General features: G+C 46.5%; 1 protein-coding gene across 2 annotated transcripts in view; it reads right to left on the minus strand.

The window, feature by feature from the left end:
* Positions 1–20,000, minus strand: part of LOC113812198 (multiple epidermal growth factor-like domains protein 10) — a 36,565-nt gene that overhangs the window by 12,185 nt on the left and 4,380 nt on the right. The window contains exons 2-7 of one of the 2 annotated variants that reach the window (XM_070122774.1): positions 18,626–18,663; positions 5,224–5,281; positions 4,041–4,174; positions 3,665–3,937; positions 1,198–1,470; positions 73–345 (exon numbers count right to left, since the gene is read on the minus strand). In XM_070122774.1, coding sequence (XP_069978875.1) covers positions 73–345; positions 1,198–1,470; positions 3,665–3,937; positions 4,041–4,174; positions 5,224–5,281; positions 18,626–18,663 — 1,049 coding nt within the window. The remainder of the gene's footprint in view (positions 1–72; positions 346–1,197; positions 1,471–3,664; positions 3,938–4,040; positions 4,175–5,223; positions 5,282–18,625; positions 18,664–20,000) is intronic. The other variant, XM_070122775.1, reaches the window with a different exon arrangement.

Genomic DNA, 20,000 nt, shown 5'->3' on the forward strand with positions numbered 1-20,000 from the left:
CCGTTGTTGTTACTAATATTAAGGAAGGTGGAAAAATCCTAATAGAATCTGGAAAATATCACGGAGACTTACGCTGACACCTAAAGTCGTCCGGGAGGTCCCAGGCACCGTCCCTGCAGGGTGCCACTCCTCCAGGCGCCGTGCCCGGGGGAAGGACGTATCCTTGGTGGCACTCCACTCGCAGTTCGTCGTCGTCGGTGCGGGTAAAGCTAGCCTGCGCGTCCGGGAACGAATGCTCAGGGCACTCTCTCACCTCGCAGTTCGTGCCCCTGTACCCAGGGCTGCACTGGCACTGGCTCGGGGCTATGCAGGTGCCTCCATTCTGGCACCCATCTATACAGTTAGCTGAGGTACAGAATGGGTCTGCGTTATGATTTTTCACAGATTTTATTCTCTTATTTACTTATTTATGTCTTTATATGACTTTTTCTTTCACATATCCTTTCATTCCACACGCTGACTCTACTCGAAAGTGAAAGCAGGGCCGGCATACAATTCTTTTTTTTTCGGGGGGGGGGGGGATGCTTACTCTTTGGCATCATTTTACAAATGTTAACAATGTTCTGGACCATCAACCGCCACGTTAAAAAGGGCGGTAAGCCTTAATGATCACCAGAAGCTCTTCATCTTAGGCCCTTCCATTGCTCCTTTCTATTGCAATCTTCTATAACTTTCTTTTCCTGGTTCTCTTTCATTCACTCTCTCTGTCTTTATCCCCCAGTCATTTATTCGCTCATTCCCTCTCTTTCATTCATAAAATAATCCTATTTCTTTCTCTTACATGTTCTATCGTTCTCATTCTCTCCCTTTCTCTCTCTTGTTCATTTTTTTCTTTCTTTCTCTCATTCACATATTCATCCTCCTTCGTTCCGTTTTTGTCTTGCTGCGAGACCACCTGCCACATTCCTTTCTCGACCTGCTCTGCCACAACCAAAAAAATGAGCTTTGGTGAAATATCAGTCGAGTCGCCGTCAGAATAACAGCAGCGCCGACTCAAGGCTTTTTCTGGAATTACAGTTTGGTCGTGTGCCCGGCTGGGCTTCACTTGTAACGCGAAATAACGTATTTCGTTATTAACGTTTTCACTTATATCATTATTGATATCATGATCGTGATAAGCGTCAACATTATTTCGCCGTTGTTATTGCTATAGTTAATGCAACGAAAAGTTTAGAAAGAGGCTGGGAATTATCTTACGCTGACACCTGAAGTCGCCCGGGAGGTCCCAGGCACCGTCCCTGCAGGGTGCCACTCCTCCAGGCGCCGTGCCCGGGGGAAGGACGTATCCTTGGTGGCACTCCACTCGCAGTTCGTCGTCGTCGGTGCGGGTAAAGCTAGCCTGCGCGTCCGGGAACGAAGGCTCAGGGCACTCTCTCACCTCGCAGTTCGTGCCCCTGTACCCAGGGCTGCACTGGCACTGGCTCGGGGCTATGCAGGTGCCTCCATTCTGGCACCCATTTATGCAAGTAGCTGAAGAACAATAGGGCTTACACTGTGGTTCTCTTTCTCTGATTTTATTTGATTATAGCTTCTTTAACAGATATCTTTTTTGTATCCTATTATTTCACGAAGGTGACAGTCATAAAAAAAAAAAATTATTAAAACTTTTCTTTTACACATGACAATATTCAACATTTTTTTGAACCTTGTAAGTATTTTGACGACATCTAAAAGACATCATTAACTATTTTGAATTTCGGGAAAAGAGCGGGAAGCCTTGATGACGTCAGCAGAGGTCCTCCGTCTCCTCAGTCCCGTAACAACATTCACTTCATCGCTCTTTCATTGATTATCTCTCTTGCTTGTGATTTTTCTCTGCCTTTCATTCACTGCTCTATTCACTCACTCGCTTCCTTTTCAATTTTCTTTTCTCTTACTCTCTCCTTTCTCTCTCTTTGTCAATTTCTTTCTCTTTCTCATTCCCTTATTCATTCATCCTACTTTCCGCTTTTTGTGCGTCTGGCGCCCCTGGATCACATGAATACCTGTCGCCGTCCGGAATCTAAATTTCGTCCTAAAAAGCCCGATGAAATATCAGGTGATACAGCATCAGACTAACAACACCTGATGTGACGGCATTGTTTGGTCCTCATGGGCGATTTCCAACAAAACTACTCATCTCCTATATGAATACCATCGTTATAAATAGCTTTCTTAATATTACCATGTTCAGTTATTATTATGATCACAATTGTAATCGTCAGTATTATCACCATTTTACCCATAACTCCTCCCCATAGCACCCAGTGGATCTAGAAAGACATGTAGCAACACTTCCATTAGACTGTTAAACCAAAAAATGAATCTGCCTTTTCCTATAGTATTCTAGTGGTAGTTTTTAGAGTATTCTATTTAATGGTGTGGAATATCTTGTTTGCATTAATGAAAACGAGGGATTTTTGTGTCATTTCAGACAGGTATAACAACATCGAGTAGATTATACAAATTGTTTATCTAGCCATTTCTGGAATCTCATGGTGTCATTTACCGCCGCCCTTTGTGACCTTTCATTAATATATGCAATGCAAAGTAATATACTTCTTTAATACGTATTTTTGATAGAAATTCTTTGTGCTGGGGCATGCCAAACCATCAGTAAAATATCCTTAAAGATGCTTGTTGTATGAGGACAAGAAGCCACTGAAACAACTAAAGCCTTGATACACTCTTCTGTGCATCAACGTGCTCTATCACCTATGCCAATAGATAACTAAATGAATAAATGTGGAGTAAATGTATCTTAGGACATAATGCTCCATGATTTTGACTCCGCCATGTCTACCCCACCCCCCCAGCACCCAACCCACTCGCATTCAAAAGACATGCATCACTTACGATTCTAATACTTTCTGGATGTCTCTTCTACGACTGTGTTCACTAGGCTGAAGAACAGAGAAACCCTATTAATATTTACGATTCACAACGAGAAGTGAGTATATGAATGGGTAAACCTATTTGTTAATACTGTGTTTTGCTTGTTATTTTTCAATAATTAATTCCCTTATGGAACATTCTTTAACATTTTAACTTTGTCTCTTTCATTCATTCACTCTCTATATCTCTCACTCCTCACTCATTTATTCATTCTTCTATTCCTTCTCTCTCATTTTTTCACTTCCACTCTCCCTCATTTAATATACCCATCACTCACTCCTTCCCGTTTTCTCTCTTTGTTCATTCCTTTCTTTCTCTCATTCACTCGTTCATTCATGTCCCTTCTTTCACCTAATAGTGCAGCATCTGGATTTCTTAACCGAGTCTACTAGGATTCCACTCTAAATTCGCTCTATTGCATCTCCGTCGCAACATAGATCACGTCCAAAGAAAATTATGAAATGTCAGTCGATTCGGCGTTGGCCGCCATCAAGGCTTCCTGATTTTATCTAGAATTCCAGTTAGATTTTGCGGCCAGGTGGGCTTCGCTGGCGATTTCCGTCAAAACTACTGGAAACGTAGCTGTTTACCATTTTAAGTTTAATTCATAATATTTTCATAATTAATGCTAAATTGTTGAATTGTAATCAATATCATGTCCATTACAATTGCCACGATCAATTTGATCACATCATCATCATCATCATAACCATTACTATCGTCATTCTGTTGCTGTAGCTTTTTGATGGAAAAATCCTGAGAGAAGCTGGGTACTATCTTGGTGACTTACGCTGACACCTGAAGTCGTCCGGGAGGTCCCAGACACCGTCCCTGCAGGGTGCCACTCCTCCAGGCGCCGTGCCCGGGGGAAGGACGTATCCTTCGTGGCACTCCACTCGCAGTTCGTCGTCGTCGGTGCGGGTAAAGCTAGCCTGCGCGTCCGGGAACGAAGGCTCGGGGCACTCTCTCACCTCGCAGTTCGTGCCCCTGTACCCAGGGCTGCACTGGCACTGCCTCGGGGCTATGCAAGTGCCACCATTCTGGCACCCATCTCTGCAGTTGGCTGAAAAGCAGATATATCTCAGTCTTCATCGAGTCGAGCAAATCCCCTTTGCTACACAATATACGCATGAGTGACAAATGCGGTGAAATAAATGGACACTTACGGACGCAGTCAGGAGCGGACTGGCGCCAAGGTTGTCCGTTGTGCATAAACTGCCCCGTCTTCTGGTTGCACGTGAGGTAAATCTTGCGTTTGCCTTGAAGCTTGTATCCTGAATTGCATGCGAGCCTGCAGCCGCTGCAGAGAAACACAGGGAAGAGGCTTAAAAGGATTTTTCGTTTTTTATTTTATAACAATTTCTATCATTTCATTTCCATAACCATTGATTTGGTCCATGAACAGGATCGCTGTCATGTTGCCATTACGTTATTACTTCTAATACTCAATATTTTTCAGGATCATGACCATTATATTTATTGCCATTGTTGCTACCTCTGCCACATAATCACTATATTTGTTGTGATCTTTGTTATTTTATTCTGGTTGTTGATGCTATTGCTCTTCCTATTGTTGTTCTTATTGTCATCATCATCGTCATTATTACTGTTATTATCTTTATTATTGTTACTATCATCATCACCGTCATTATTAATACCACTTTTATAATTATCCTTATTATCATTACCATTATCATTATTTTTAATGGTAGTAGTACTACTACCATTACTATTATTGTTATTATCATTATTATTCTCACCTTCATAAGCATCATCATTATTATGATGTTTTTTATTGTTATTATTATTATTGTTGTTACCATCAGCATCAAGATTCTTGTTCTTGTTGTTAGCATTATGATTATGATTATTGTCGTAGTTGTCATCATTATATCATAATCATCATCATCACTCTTGTTATCATAATTGATATCATTATCAATACCAGTATTAGTTTTACCATTACCAAACATGCAAATTAATGAAGTCTGTGCTTAAAAGTAATAGAATTTTTCATAAAACGCCGATTTGAACGTCATTGTAGTTATAGCATTGAATATTTTCTTCTTGGGACCGACAAAAAAGGTAGAAAGATATATGAATAAAAATGAGAGGTACTGATCTCTGATAAATAGTCTGGATATTTCTTTCCCATGTAACATATCCCTGAACAAAATGTTATACCTTGACAGTTTTAAAACCTCTTCAGCGTGCCTTGTCTTTACAAAGGTCCAAAGTTTCCGCCTTAGAGAATGCCTTGAACATCATTTACCCAATCACATCAAGAAAAAGAAGAAGAAGAAGAAGAAGAAGAAGAAGAAGAAGAAGAAGAAGAAAAACAATACTCACCTGAACGTGCACTCGATGCGTCCGTTGTTCACCTTGCCTGCCTGGTCCGCAGCGCACTCTGGGGAGACAGGCGCAAGTAACGCAGATAAGCGCTGAATGTTGAAGGGTTGTCCTTACTAACTAAATCAGGTTAGAAACTTTTCACATATACAAATGGAGGGCTTGAGAGAGGGAAAAAAAATCCTGTTATATCCATGACTTTGGGGAGTACGAATTGTAGGAGGTACATGGAGAAAGAGAGTGGAGGGAGGGAGAGAAGGAGGGGAGAGGGAGGGAGAGAGGGGTGGAAAGAGGGAGAGAAAGAGAGATACATGGAGGGAGAGAGGGGGAGAGAAAGAGAGAGAGAAAGAGGGTGAGATTAACTGAAAGAGAGAGATGGGGGAGGGAGGATAAAATGGAAGATAAAGAGAGAGTGATAGATAAATAGATAAAGAGAGAGAGAGAACTTTAGGGGATCCAGTTTCATGGCTGTAGTGCATTAACCTCAACATATCCATGCTTATGTTACAGATGAGGGTTTAAAGCAACAAAACATTCACTATGGGCAAGGTGTTCTTTACTCCAATTCATAACAAGGAAACTCGCAAAAACAACTCTTCGTCCAAGCTGTTATCCAGTCACATGGACGTTCAAGTCATGAATGTGGACTGAGATATATATATAAAAAAAAAAAAAAAAAAAAACATTTTGTCATTACATTTATACATTTAATTTGCATATAAGAATGAATAAACGCCATCTGGTAATTCTTGTGATCGACGTACGCCTAAAATACCTCGTCTACAGCAAGCTCTGACCAACCTAACAGTCAGAGAGAAGGTCACTATTACGCCCATCAGATACAGCAATCGTCTATTCCAGGGACCGCATGACTAAATGAGGAAGGCGGGTAAGCTTAAGGCCCTATCACACTAGCACTTTTTCCGTCATTTTTTTTTTTTTTTTTTTTTCGTTTCCGAATAAACTCCGTATGAAAATCATGTAAACAAACATGGCGCTATCGGAGCGAGGTCCCGGGAATCACACGAATATTCTCATACATATTACTTAATTTTAAAGAAATATGATGATGTATATTGTATATACGAATGTTCTAAGTTATTAGCTTATGTTTACATTCACTCATCCTATCTAATTTATTAATAGCACAAGATGAACACGGAAATTAGTCATACGGAAACTTGGTCTGGGAGGCGTTCCGTTTGTAGACGATCCTTGCGGAAAGCCTCAAATTCAGACGGAACCCCAGAAACTGACGGAAAAAGTGCTTGTGTGATAGGGACTTTAGTCTACCCAACTTAAAATATTACGGCCAAGGTATCTCGGGTATATTATCTTATTCAAATAGCACTATTGTGGAAAAAAAATCCATGCTGTAAGTGTATTCAATAAATTTTAAGTGATAGTTATAATGGTCCGAGCCAGTAGGCGTAAACATAATAGCTTAATATACTCGTATAAGTTTGAACGCGACCACATCATGCAACGAACGATCGTGAATATAATCTAATATTTTCGTAATAAATTTCATTTCTTCGCTCTATGGTTTCCATGTATTATAAAAGTTTTTTTTTTTTTTTTTATCAAGACCTATTTCCGTGTAGAGAAAACGTCTGAATATCCGGCTAGCGCTACTACCTAGCCGGATAAAATCACGTTCTTGCCCAAGCACTTTTTCCCAGTTTCAGTACTTGCCGTGTCACTTACCAACGGGTTGTACTCTTCAAGCAAGAAGGTATCGAGCCGTACGGAGGAAGCTATCATTGCCCTGTTAGTGCAGGCGGAGGGGCTCTGGAAGTCCAAATTAGAGCTTTTACAGAAAGAGAGGGAGAGGGAAATGGAGAGGGGGGGGTGGAGGTAGATGGAGAGAGAGGAGAGATTGGCATATAGTTTACACGAAACACTGCTTATCGTGATAGATGTACAAAGTAGGAACGACAAAGAATTTTTAGAGGGCGCTGCCGTCAAAGCGAGAGACCGTTCGCTCGCAGACTTCTGTAGTGCCCGCGAAAATGGCTCTTCATGGAGGGCGAACGCAAAGGGAACATTACTGACAGGGATTCCACAAGGCTCATATCCTCGTACGACCTCTAGACGATGGTGGTTTATGAGGGTTGATGTTACTGAATGCCCGCAACGGCATATGTCGGAAGTTACTCTAGACACTATCATTCATCACTGTTACACTGGCCTGCGATTCTCCATATGCTGGAAGCCAACAAAGAAACGCAACTCCATTTCTTACGATGTACATATTGATTATAAAGCAGTCATTCGAAATCTGAAATTTAGTTTGCAATAATCAATAATGATAATTTTGGGTGCTGAGGGCATGCATATAAAAAAGAATGAGCTTCATCTTCATGATGATAATAATAACCATAATAGAAAGGATAACAATAACAATAACATTAACCCTGATCATAAACCGAAACTGACCCTTCAGCCTCCATCTCCCATCCCAAAAGAGCCATTCACCTGCTCCTTGGCACTCCTTTCTTCAATCCCTCTGGCACTGGGGTAGGCCTATGGGCCATGTGCTAAACTTGAGATTTAAGTCTTGCGGAGGAGGGGGGTGAGTGTGAGTTGTGAGTAGAAGAGGTACGTATGCGAGAGACATGTGTTTCCTTTTACTAGTAAGGGAGAGACATGTACTTCCTTTATTGAGTCAGTGAGAGACATGTATTCCCTTCGTGAGTGAGGGAGAGACATGTGCTTCCTTTCACGAGTGAGGAGGGAGAGACATGTGCTTCCTTTCACGAGTGAGGGAGAGACATGTGCTTCCTTTCACGAGTGAGGGAGAGACATGTGCTTCCTTTCACGAGTGAGGGAGAGACATGTGCTTCCTTTCACGAGTGAGGGAGAGACATGTGCTTCCTTTCACGAGTGAGGGAGAGACGTGTGCTTCCTTTCACGAGTAAGGGAAAGACATGTGCTTGCTTTCATGAGTGAGGGAGAGACGTGTGCTTCCTTTCACGAGTGAGGGAGAGACATGTGCTTCCTTTCACGAGTGAGGGAGAGACATGTGCTTCCTTTCACGAGTGAGGGAGAGACATGTGCTTCCTTTCACGAGTGAGGGAGAGACATGTGCTTCCTTTCATGAGTGAGGTAGAGACATGTGCTTCCTTTCACGAGTGAGGGAGAGACATGTGCTTCCTGTCACGAGTGAGGGAGAGACATGTGCTTCCTTTCACGAGTGAGGGAGAGACGTGTGCTTCCTTTCACGAGTGAGGGAGAGACATGTGCTTCCTTTCACGAGTGAGGAGGGAGAGACATGTGCTTCCTTTCACGAGTGAGGGAGAGACGTGTGCTTCCTTTCACGAGTGAGGGAGAGACATGTGCTTCCTTTCACGAGTGAGGGAGAGACATGTGCTTCCTTTCACGAGTGAGGAGGGAGAGACATGTGCTTCCTTTCACGAGTGAGGGAGAGACGTGTGCTTCCTTTCACGAGTGAGGGAGAGACGTGTGCTTCCTTTCACGAGTGAGGGAGAGACATGTGCTTCCTTTCACGAGTGAGGAGGGAGAGGCATGTGCTTCCTTTCACGAGTGAGGGAGAGACGTGTGCTTCCTTTCACGAGTGAGGGAGAGACATGTGCTTCCTTTCACGAGTGAGGGAGAGACATGTGCTTCCTTTCACGAGTGAGGAGGGAGAGACATGTGCTTCCTTTCACGAGTGAGGGAGAGACATGTGCTTCCTTTCACGAGTGAGGGAGAGACATGTGCTTCCTTTCACGAGTGAGGGAGAGACATGTGCTTCCTTTCACGAGTGAGGGAGAGACATGTGCTTCCTTTCACGAGTGAGGGAGAGACATGTGCTTCCTTTCACGAGTGAGGGAGAGACATGTGCTTCCTTTCACGAGTGAGGGAGAGACATGTGCTTCCTTTCACGAGTGAGGGAGAGACATGTACTTGCTTTCATGAGTGAGGGAGAGACGTGTGCTTCCTTTCACGAGTGAGGGAGAGACATGTGCTTCCTTTCACGAGTGAGGGAGAGACATGTGCTTGCTTTCATGAGTGAGGGAGAGACATGTGCTTCCTTTCACGAGTGAGGGAGAGACGTGTGATTCCTTTCACGAGTGAGGGAGAGACATGTGCTTGCTTTCACGAGTGAGGGAGAGACGTGTGCTTCCTTTCACGAGTGAGGGAGAGACATGTGCTTCCTTTCACGAGTGAGGAGGGAGAGACATGTGCTTCCTTTCACGAGTAAGGGAGAGACATGTGCTTCCTTTCACGAGTGAGGGAGAGACATGTGCTTCCTTTCACGAGTGAGGGAGAGACATGTGCTTCCTTTCACGAGTGAGGGAGAGACATGTGCTTGCTTTCATGAGTGAGGGAGAGACGTGTGCTTCCTTTCACGAGTGAGGGAGAGACATGTGCTTCCTTTCACGAGTGAGGAGGGAGAGACATGTGCTTCCTTTCACGAGTGAGGGAGAGACATGTGCTTCCTTTCACGAGTGAGGGAGAGACATGTGCTTCCTTTCACGAGTGAGGGAGAGACATGTGCTTCCTTTCACGAGTGAGGGAGAGACATGTGCTTGCTTTCATGAGTGAGGGAGAGACGTGTGCTTCCTTTCACGAGTGAGGGAGAGACGTGTGCTTCCTTTCACGAGTGAGGGAGAGACATGTGCTTCCTTTCACGAGTGAGGAGGGAGAGACATGTGCTTCCTTTCACAAGTGAGGAGGGAGAGACATGTGCTTCCTTTCACGAGTGAGGAGGGAGAGACATGTGCTTCCTTTCACGAGTGAGGGAGAAACATGTGCTTGCTTTCATGAGTGAGGGAGAGACGTGTGCTTCCTTTCACGAGTGAGGGAGAGACATGTGCTTCCTTTCACCAGTGAGGAGGGAGAGACATGTGCTTCCTTTCACGAGTGAGGGAGAGACATGTGCTTGCTTTCATGAGTGAGGGAGAGACATGTGCTTCCTTTCACGAGTGAGGGAGAGACGTGTGCTTCCTTTCACGAGTGAGGGAGAGACATGTGCTTGCTTTCATGAGTGAGGGAGAGACGTGTGCTTCCTTTCACGAGTGAGGGAGAGACATGTGCTTCCTTTCACGAGTGAGGAGGGAGAGACATGTGCTTCCTTTCACGAGTGAGGAGGGATACATGTGCTTCCTTTCACGAGTGAGGAGGGAGAAACATGTGCTTCCTTTCACGAGTGAGGGAGAGACATGTGCTTCCTTTCACGAGTGAGGGAGAGACATGTGCTTCCTTTCACGAGTGAGGGAGAGACATGTGCTTCCTTTCACGAGTGAGGGAGAGACATGTGCTTCCTTTCACGAGTGAGGAGGGAGAGACATGTGCTTCCTTTCACGAGTGAGGGAGAGACGTGTGCTTCCTTTCACGAGTGAGGGAGAGACATGTGCTTCCTTTCACGAGTGAGGGAGAGACATGTGCTTCCTTTCACGAGTGAGGGAGAGACATGTGCTTCCTTTCACGAGTGAGGGAGAGACATGTGCTTGCTTTCACGAGTGAGGGAGAGACGTGTGCTTCCTTTCACGAGTGAGGGAGAGACATGTGCTTCCTTTCACGAGTGAGGAGGGAGAGACATGTGCTTCCTTTCACGAGTGAGGGAGAGACATGTGCTTCCTTTCACGAGTGAGGGAGAGACATGTGCTTCCTTTCACGAGTGAGGGAGAGACATGTGCTTCCTTTCATGAGTGAGGGAGAGACGTGTGCTTCCTTTCACGAGTGAGGGAGAGACGTGTGCTTCCTTTCACGAGTGAGGGAGAGACATGTGCTTCCTTTCACGAGTGAGGAGGGAGAGACATGTGCTTCCTTTCACAAGTGAGGAGGGAGAGACATGTGCTTCCTTTCACGAGTGAGGAGGGAGAGACATGTGCTTCCTTTCACGAGTGAGGGAGAAACATGTGCTTGCTTTCATGAGTGAGGGAGAGGCGTGTGCTTCCTTTCACGAGTGAGGGAGAGACATGTGCTTCCTTTCATGAGTGAGGGAGAGACATGTGCTTCCTTTCACGAGTGAGGGAGAGACATGTGCTTGCTTTCATGAGTGAGGGAGAGACATGTGCTTCCTTTCACGAGTGAGGGAGAGACGTGTGCTTCCTTTCACGAGTGAGGGAGAGACATGTGCTTGCTTTCATGAGTGAGGGAGAGACGTGTGCTTCCTTTCACGAGTGAGGGAGAGACATGTGCTTCCTTTCACGAGTGAGGAGGGAGAGACATGTGCTTCCTTTCACGAGTGAGGAGGGATACATGTGCTTCCTTTCACGAGTGAGGAGGGAGAAACATGTGCTTCCTTTCACGAGTGAGGGAGAGACATGTGCTTCCTTTCACGAGTGAGGGAGAGACATGTGCTTCCTTTCACGAGTGAGGGAGAGACATGTGCTTCCTTTCACGAGTGAGGGAGAGACATGTGCTTCCTTTCACGAGTGAGGGAGAGACATGTGCTTCCTTTCACGAGTGAGGGAGAGACATGTGCTTCCTTTCACGAGTGAGGGAGACACATGTGCTTCCTTTCACGAGTGAGGAGGGAGAGACATGTGCTTCCTTTCACGAGTGAGGAGGGAGAGACATGTGCTTCCTTTCACGAGTGAGGGAGAGACATGTGCTTCCTTTCACGAGTGAGGGAGAGACATGTGCTTCCTTTCACGAGTGAGGGAGAGACATGTGCTTCCTTTCACGAGTGAGGAGGGAGAGACATGTGCTTCCTTTCACGAGTGAGGGAGAGACATGTGCTTCCTTTCACGAGTGAGGGAGAGACATGTGCTTCCTGTCACGAGTGAGGGAGAGACATGTGCTTCCTTTCATGAGTGAGGGAGAGACGTGTGCTTCCTTTCACGAGTGAGGGAGAGACATGTGCTTCCTTTCACGAGTGAGGGAGAGACATGTGCTTCCTTTCACGAGTGAGGGAGAGACATGTGCTTCCTTTCGCGAGTGAGGAGGGAGAGACATGTGCTTCCTTTCACGAGTGAGGGAGAGACATGTGCTTCCTGTCACGAGTGAGGAGGGAGAGACATGTGCTTCCTTTCACGAGTGAGGAGGGAGAGACATGTGCTTCCTTTCACGAGTGAGGGAGAGACATGTGCTTCCTTTCACGAGTGAGGGAGAGACGTGTGCTTCCTTTCACGAGTGAGGGAGAGACATGTGCTTCCTTTCACGAGTGAGGGAGAGACGTGTGCTTCCTTTCACGAGTGAGGGAGAGACATGTGCTTCCTTTCACGAGTGAGGGAGAGACATGTGCTTCCTTTCACGAGTGAGGGAGAGACATGTGCTTCCTTTCACGAGTGAGGGAGAGACATGTGCTTCCTTTCACGAGTGAGGGAGAGACATGTGCTTCCTTTCACGAGTGAGGGAGAGACATGTGCTTCCTTTCACGAGTGAGGAGGGAGAGACATGTGCTTCCTTTCACGAGTGAGGGAGAGACATGTGATTCCTTTCACGAGTGAGGAGGGAGAGACATGTGCTTCCTTTCACGAGTGAGGGAGAGACATGTGCTTCCTTTCACGAGTGAGGGAGAGACATATGCTTCCTTTCACGAGTGAGGAGGGAGAGACATGTGCTTCCTTTCACGAGTGAGGAGGGATACATGTGCTTCCTTTCACGAGTGAGGAGGGAGAGACATGTGCTTCCTTTCACGAGTGAGGAGGGATACATGTGCTTCCTTTCACGAGTGAGGAGGGAGAGACATGTGCTTCCTTTCACGAGTGAGGGAGAGACATGTGCTTCCTTTCACGAGTGAGGGAGAGACATGTGCTTCCTTTCACGAGTGAGGGAGAGACATGTGCTTCCTTTCACGAGTGAGGAGGGAGAGACATGTGCTTCCTTTCACGAGTGAGGGAGAGACATGTGCTTCCTTTCACGAGTGAGGGAGAGACATGTGCTTCCTGTCACGAGTGAGGGAGAGACATGTGCTTCCTTTCATGAGTGAGGAGGGATACATGTGCTTCCTTTCACGAGTGAGGAGGGAGAGACATGTGCTTCCTTTCACGAGTGAGGGAGACACATGTGCTTCCTTTCACGAGTGAGGGAGAGACATGTGCTTCCTTTCACGAGTGAGGGAGAGACATGTGCTTCCTTTCGCGAGTGAGGAGGGAGAGACATGTGCTTCCTTTCACGAGTGAGGGAGAGACATGTGCTTCCTGTCACGAGTGAGGAGGGAGAGACATGTGCTTCCTTTCACGAGTGAGGAGGGAGAGACATGTGCTTCCTGTCACGAGTGAGGGAGAGACATGTGCTTCCTTTCACGAGTGAGGGAGAGACGTGTGCTTCCTTTCACGAGTGAGGGAGAGACATGTGCTTCCTTTCACGAGTGAGGGAGAGACGTGTGCTTCCTTTCACGAGTGAGGGAGAGACATGTGCTTCCTTTCACGAGTGAGGGAGAGACATGTGCTTCCTTTCACGAGTGAGGGAGAGACATGTGCTTCCTTTCACGAGTGAGGGAGAGACATGTGCTTCCTTTCACGAGTGAGGGAGAGACATGTGCTTCCTTTCACGAGTGAGGAGGGAGAGACATGTGCTTCCTTTCACGAGTGAGGGAGAGACATGTGATTCCTTTCACGAGTGAGGAGGGAGAGACATGTGCTTCCTTTCACGAGTGAGGGAGAGACATGTGCTTCCTTTCACGAGTGAGGGAGAGACATGTGCTTCCTTTCACGAGTGAGGGAGAGACGTGTGCTTCCTTTCACGAGTGAGGGAGAGACGTGTGCTTCCTTTCACGAGTAAGGGAGAGACATGTGCTTGCTTTCATGAGTGAGGGAGAGACGTGTGCTTCCTTTCACGAGTGAGGGAGAGACATGTGCTTCCTTTCACGAGTGAGGGAGAGACATGTGCTTCCTTTCACGAGTGAGGGAGAGACATGTGCTTCCTTTCACGAGTGAGGGAGAGACATGTGCTTCCTTTCACGAGTGAGGTAGAGACATGTGCTTCCTTTCACGAGTGAGGGAGAGACATGTGCTTCCTTTCACGAGTGAGGGAGAGACATGTGCTTCCTTTCACGAGTGAGGGAGAGACGTGTGCTTCCTTTCACGAGTGAGGGAGAGACATGTGCTTCCTTTCACGAGTGAGGAGGGAGAGACATGTGCTTCCTTTCACGAGTGAGGAGGGAAACATGTGCTTCCTTTCACGAGTGAGGGAGAGACATGTGCTTCCTGTCACGAGTGAGGGAGAGACATGTGCTTCCTTTCACGAGTGAGGGAGAGACGTGTGCTTCCTTTCACGAGTGAGGGAGAGACATGTGCTTCCTTTCACGAGGGAGGGAGAGACATGTGCTTCCTTTCACGAGTGAGGAGGGAGAGACATGTGCTTCCTTTCACGAGTGAGGGAGAGACGTGTGCTTCCTTTCACGAGTGAGGGAGAGACGTGTGCTTCCTTTCACGAGTGAGGGAGAGACATGTGCTTCCTTTCACGAGTGAGGAGGGAGAGGCATGTGCTTCCTTTCACGAGTGAGGGAGAGACGTGTGCTTCCTTTCACGAGTGAGGGAGAGACATGTGCTTCCTTTCACGAGTGAGGAGGGAGAGACATGTGCTTCCTTTCACGAGTGAGGAGGGAGAGACATGTGCTTCCTTTCACGAGTGAGGGAGAGACATGTGCTTCCTTTCACGAGTGAGGGAGAGACATGTGCTTCCTTTCACGAGTGAGGGAGAGTCATGTGCTTCCTTTCACGAGTGAGGGAGAGACATGTGCTTCCTTTCACGAGTGAGGGAGACACATGTGCTTCCTTTCACGAGTGAGGGAGAGACATGTGCTTCCTTTCACGAGTGAGGGAGAGACATGTGCTTCCTTTCACGAGTGAGGGAGAGACATGTGCTTCCTTTCACGAGTGAGGGAGACACATGTGCTTCCTTTCACGAGTGAGGGAGAGACATGTGCTTCCTTTCACGAGTGAGGGAGAGACATGTGCTTCCTTTCACGAGTGAGGGAGAGACATGTGCTTGCTTTCATGAGTGAGGGAGAGACGTGTGCTTCCTTTCACGAGTGAGGGAGAGACATGTGCTTCCTTTCACGAGTGAGGAGGGAGAGACATGTGCTTCCTTTCACGAGTGAGGGAGAGACATGTGCTTCCTTTCACGAGTGAGGGAGAGACATGTGCTTCCTTTCACGAGTGAGGGAGAGACATGTGCTTCCTTTCACGAGTGAGGGAGAGACATGTGCTTCCTTTCACGAGTGAGGGAGAGACATGTGCTTCCTTTCACGAGTGAGGAGGGAGAGACATGTGCTTCCTTTCACGAGTGAGGGAGAAACATGTGCTTGCTTTCATGAGTGAGGGAGAGACGTGTGCTTCCTTTCACGAGTGAGGGAGAGACATGTGCTTCCTTTCACGAGTGAGGAGGGAGAGACATGTGCTTCCTTTCACGAGTGAGGGAGAGACATGTGCTTGCTTTCATGAGTGAGGGAGAGACATGTGCTTCCTTTCACGAGTGAGGGAGAGACGTGTGCTTCCTTTCACGAGTGAGGGAGAGACATGTGCTTGCTTTCATGAGTGAGGGAGAGACGTGTGCTTCCTTTCACGAGTGAGGGAGAGACATGTGCTTCCTTTCACGAGTGAGGAGGGAGAGACATGTGCTTCCTTTCACGAGTGAGGAGGGATACATGTGCTTCCTTTCACGAGTGAGGAGGGAGAAACATGTGCTTCCTTTCACGAGTGAGGGAGAGACATGTGCTTCCTTTCACGAGTGAGGGAGAGACATGTGCTTCCTTTCACGAGTGAGGGAGAGACATGTGCTTCCTTTCACGAGTGAGGGAGAGACATGTGCTTCCTTTCACGAGTGAGGAGGGAGAGACATGTGCTTCCTTTCACGAGTGAGGAGGGAGAGACATGTGCTTCCTTTCACGGGTGAGGGAGAGACATGTGCTTCCTTTCACGAGTGAGGGAGAGACATATGCTTCCTTTCACGAGTGAGGGAGAGACATGTGCTTCCTTTCACGAGTGAGGGAGAGACATGTGCTTCCTTTCACGAGTGAGGAGGGAGAGACATGTGCTTCCTTTCACGAGTGAGGGAGAGACATGTGCTTCCTTTCACGAGTGAGGGAGAGACATGTGCTTCCTGTCACGAGTGAGGGAGAGACATGTGCTTCCTTTCATGAGTGAGGGAGAGACATGTGCTTCCTTTCACGAGTGAGGGAGAGACATGTGCTTCCTTTCACGAGTGAGGGAGAGACATGTGCTTCCTTTCACGAGTGAGGGAGAGACATGTGCTTCCTTTCGCGAGTGAGGAGGGAGAGACATGTGCTTCCTTTCACGAGTGAGGGAGAGACATGTGCTTCCTGTCACGAGTGAGGAGGGAGAGACATGTGCTTCCTTTCACGAGTGAGGAGGGAGAGACATGTGCTTCCTGTCACGAGTGAGGGAGAGACATGTGCTTCCTTTCACGAGTGAGGGAGAGACGTGTGCTTCCTTTCACGAGTGAGGGAGAGGCATGTGCTTCCTTTCACGAGTGAGGGAGAGACATGTGCTTCCTTTCACGAGTGAGGGAGAGACATGTGCTTCCTTTCACGAGTGAGGAGGGAGAGACATGTGCTTCCTTTCACGAGTGAGGGAGAGACATGTGATTCCTTTCACGAGTGAGGAGGGAGAGACATGTGCTTCCTTTCACGAGTGAGGGAGAGACATGTGCTTCCTTTCACGAGTGAGGGAGAGACATATGCTTCCTTTCACGAGTGAGGAGGGAGAGACATGTGCTTCCTTTCACGAGTGAGGGAGAGACGTGTGCTTCCTTTCACGAGTGAGGGAGAGACATATGCTTCCTTTCACGAGTGAGGAGGGAGAGACATGTGCTTCCTTTCACGAGTGAGGAGGGAGAGACATGTGCTTCCTTTCACGAGTGAGGGAGAGATATGTGCTTCCTTTCACGAGTGAGGGAGAGACATGTGCTTCCTTTCACGAGTGAGGGAGAGACATGTGCTTCCTTTCACGAGTGAGGGAGAGACGTGTGCTTCCTTTCACGAGTGAGGGAGAGACGTGTGCTTCCTTTCACGAGTGAGGGAGAGACGTGTGCTTCCTTTCACGAGTGAGGGAGAGACATGTGCTTCCTTTCACGAGTGAGGGAGAGACATGTGCTTCCTTTCACGAGTGAGGAGGGAGAGACATGTGCTTCCTTTCACGAGTGAGGGAGAGACATGTGCTTCCTTTCACGAGTGAGGGAGAGACATGTGCTTCCTTTCACGAGTGAGGGAGAGACATGTGCTTCCTTTCACGAGTGAGGGAGAGACATGTGCTTCCTTTCACGAGTGAGGGAGAGACATGTGCTTCCTTTCACGAGTGAGGGAGAGACGTGTGCTTCCTTTCACGAGTGAGGGAGAGACGTGTGCTTCCTTTCACGAGTGAGGGAGAGACGTGTGCTTCCTTTCACGAGTGAGGGAGAGACATGTGCTTCCTTTCACGAGTGAGGGAGAGACATGTGCTTCCTTTCACGAGTGAGGAGGGAGAGACATGTGCTTCCTTTCACGAGTGAGGGAGAGACATGTGCTTCCTTTCACGAGTGAGGAGGGAGAGACATGTGCTTCCTTTCACGAGTGAGGGAGAGACATGTGCTTCCTTTCACGAGTGAGGAGGGAGAGACATGTGCTTCCTTTCACGAGTGAGGGAGAGACGTGTGCTTCCTTTCACGAGTGAGGGAGAGTCGTGTGCTTGCTTTCATGAGTGAAATGTGTGAAATACGCGGGTAGGCCCACCTTTCTAAACCACAGATGTGCTCGAACGTCCTGTTTATATCGAATGTTGTGGTCGCGCTCGTCCTATTCACACTCACGGTAAACTTGCAATCGATTTGCGTCCACCTTCCGGCGACGTGCGTCTTGGACAAGCGGTTTTATTTCCACGAAAAACGCGCGTCTGACCTGCGTGTTCGTCGCGTGCTCCCAGCGTCGGGCGCAAGGGCAACGTGCTCAAAATTTCGCAAGAAGAACCTGCGTGGCCCGTGTGTTCCTTGGCGTGTCTTGCCGTAGAAACGCCGTTGGTTATATGGCCGGCTGTGAACGAGGCATTAGGTCTCACTAAAGGCCTGACGACGCGGTGCAGCGTGTCGGTTTCCCTCTCTTGATGGTATTAAGGTTATTATGTGCTTCAGCCAAGGGTTAAACAAAATATATTAAACTGGTTAACTTACTTCAATTTGTTACAATGGACATTCTTTTCTGTGGCATACTGTCTGTTTATTTGCTTCTAAATTACCCACTGTGTGCAAGGAATGGCCGGGGTTCCCATCCACTGGCGGCGCGCGGGATTGAACGCAGGTCAGCAAGATTGCTAGACGAGGACGTTACCGCTGCATCACTCGGCTCTCAATTTGATTTATCATAATTCAATGTTTTATACACATCTGTAACATAGACGCACAGAAGAGCTGAATGCTACAGAAAGCTCTTATATATCACATGCACACATCACACCAGCTATTTCATACCATTTTCTTAGCAGCTATTTAATAGTCAAGTAAAAATACTCACCCTTGTATGTTGAGCCTGCAGCCGACATCCAGATCGCACTGTAATGAAAGGAAAGAATATTATGAAACAAACTGATTTGTATTTCCTTTTCATGTTCTTCTATGGTCAATACTTATTATAATTTAGAGAGATTCTGAATGGATAGAGTATCCTGTCGATTAATAGTGGCTATCGGTCATATTGTGATTATCAGCATCATTCTTATGATTATAGTATGATTATCATGATTCTTGTTACTAGCATTATTACCATTGCCATTATCATCATTATCATTACTACCATTATCATTCCAATTATTATTATCTCCGCCAAGGAGATTACATTTTTGGTAGCGTTGGTTAGTTTTTTTCGTTGGTTAGTTGGTTAGCAGAATAACTCACAAAGTTATGAACAGATTTTTATGATTTTTTACTAGAGGTAAAAAGTTTGGACGCCATTAAACTTTGATGGTGATCCGGATCCAGGATTTTTTAAGGATTCATTAGCATTGCGAGATGGAGAAACACGTACGTGTACTTGAGAAAGAGGTGAATAATCTTATTGCATCAATGACCCTATTGCCCCGGCGGAGGTATGCGCTCTCTGAGTGCTTATAGTTGGTGTTAATATTATAGTTATTATTATAACTGTAATCAGGATCATCCTTATTATTACTAATTTTATCATTCTTATTCTTATCATCATTACTATTATCACCATCATCATTAGTGCCAATGCTAACAAGAAGTGAAAATGGTACATTTTTGATAAAGAGCTTACTCATATTAATAAAAGTAGTTTGTAATGGTAGCATATGTCAGCTTTGAATTATCCCATGGAGGAGCCGCCTCGTCGAGGGATGAGACAAAATGGCTCCCTGATGCAACAAGGCCAATGAGAGGGTTTATTCATTCCATCTTGAGAATTCTTCTATGAGACAAGATTCTAGGAGATGAAAGATGTTGCAAGCTGTGCATAGCAGTTAGCAGGATGCAGCATGCTTTAATCCTGCCCTATTTTGGTTATGCAACTTAATTTCAACCTATTCACGTTAAACAGCTGGCTGTACATTGCCAGTGACCAGCAGGCAGTTCGCAGTTTGTTTTGCACGGGTCCCACAGTTGCCATAAGTACTGGATGTGTACTTGTACTTCTTCACTGTCTTTGTTACTGTTGGGATAAGCACCAGCATCCAATTTCCCATGTTGAGTTAGTAGCTAAATGTTTCTCTGGTTAAAGAAATATCTTACTTCCCTTTGAAAAAAAAAGAAGCCTATATTCTCTCTGGAACCTTGGTTAACAATGGTAAGCCACATGGTGTAGTAGTGATGGTATGCTGAGATATCTCCTGTTAGCCTCTCCCTCTGCCACTTCCCTCCACATGGCCAAGATATAC

The sequence above is a fragment of the Penaeus vannamei genome, chromosome 6, assembly GCF_042767895.1.
Source record: "Penaeus vannamei isolate JL-2024 chromosome 6, ASM4276789v1, whole genome shotgun sequence".
Taxonomy (NCBI): domain Eukaryota; kingdom Metazoa; phylum Arthropoda; class Malacostraca; order Decapoda; family Penaeidae; genus Penaeus; species Penaeus vannamei.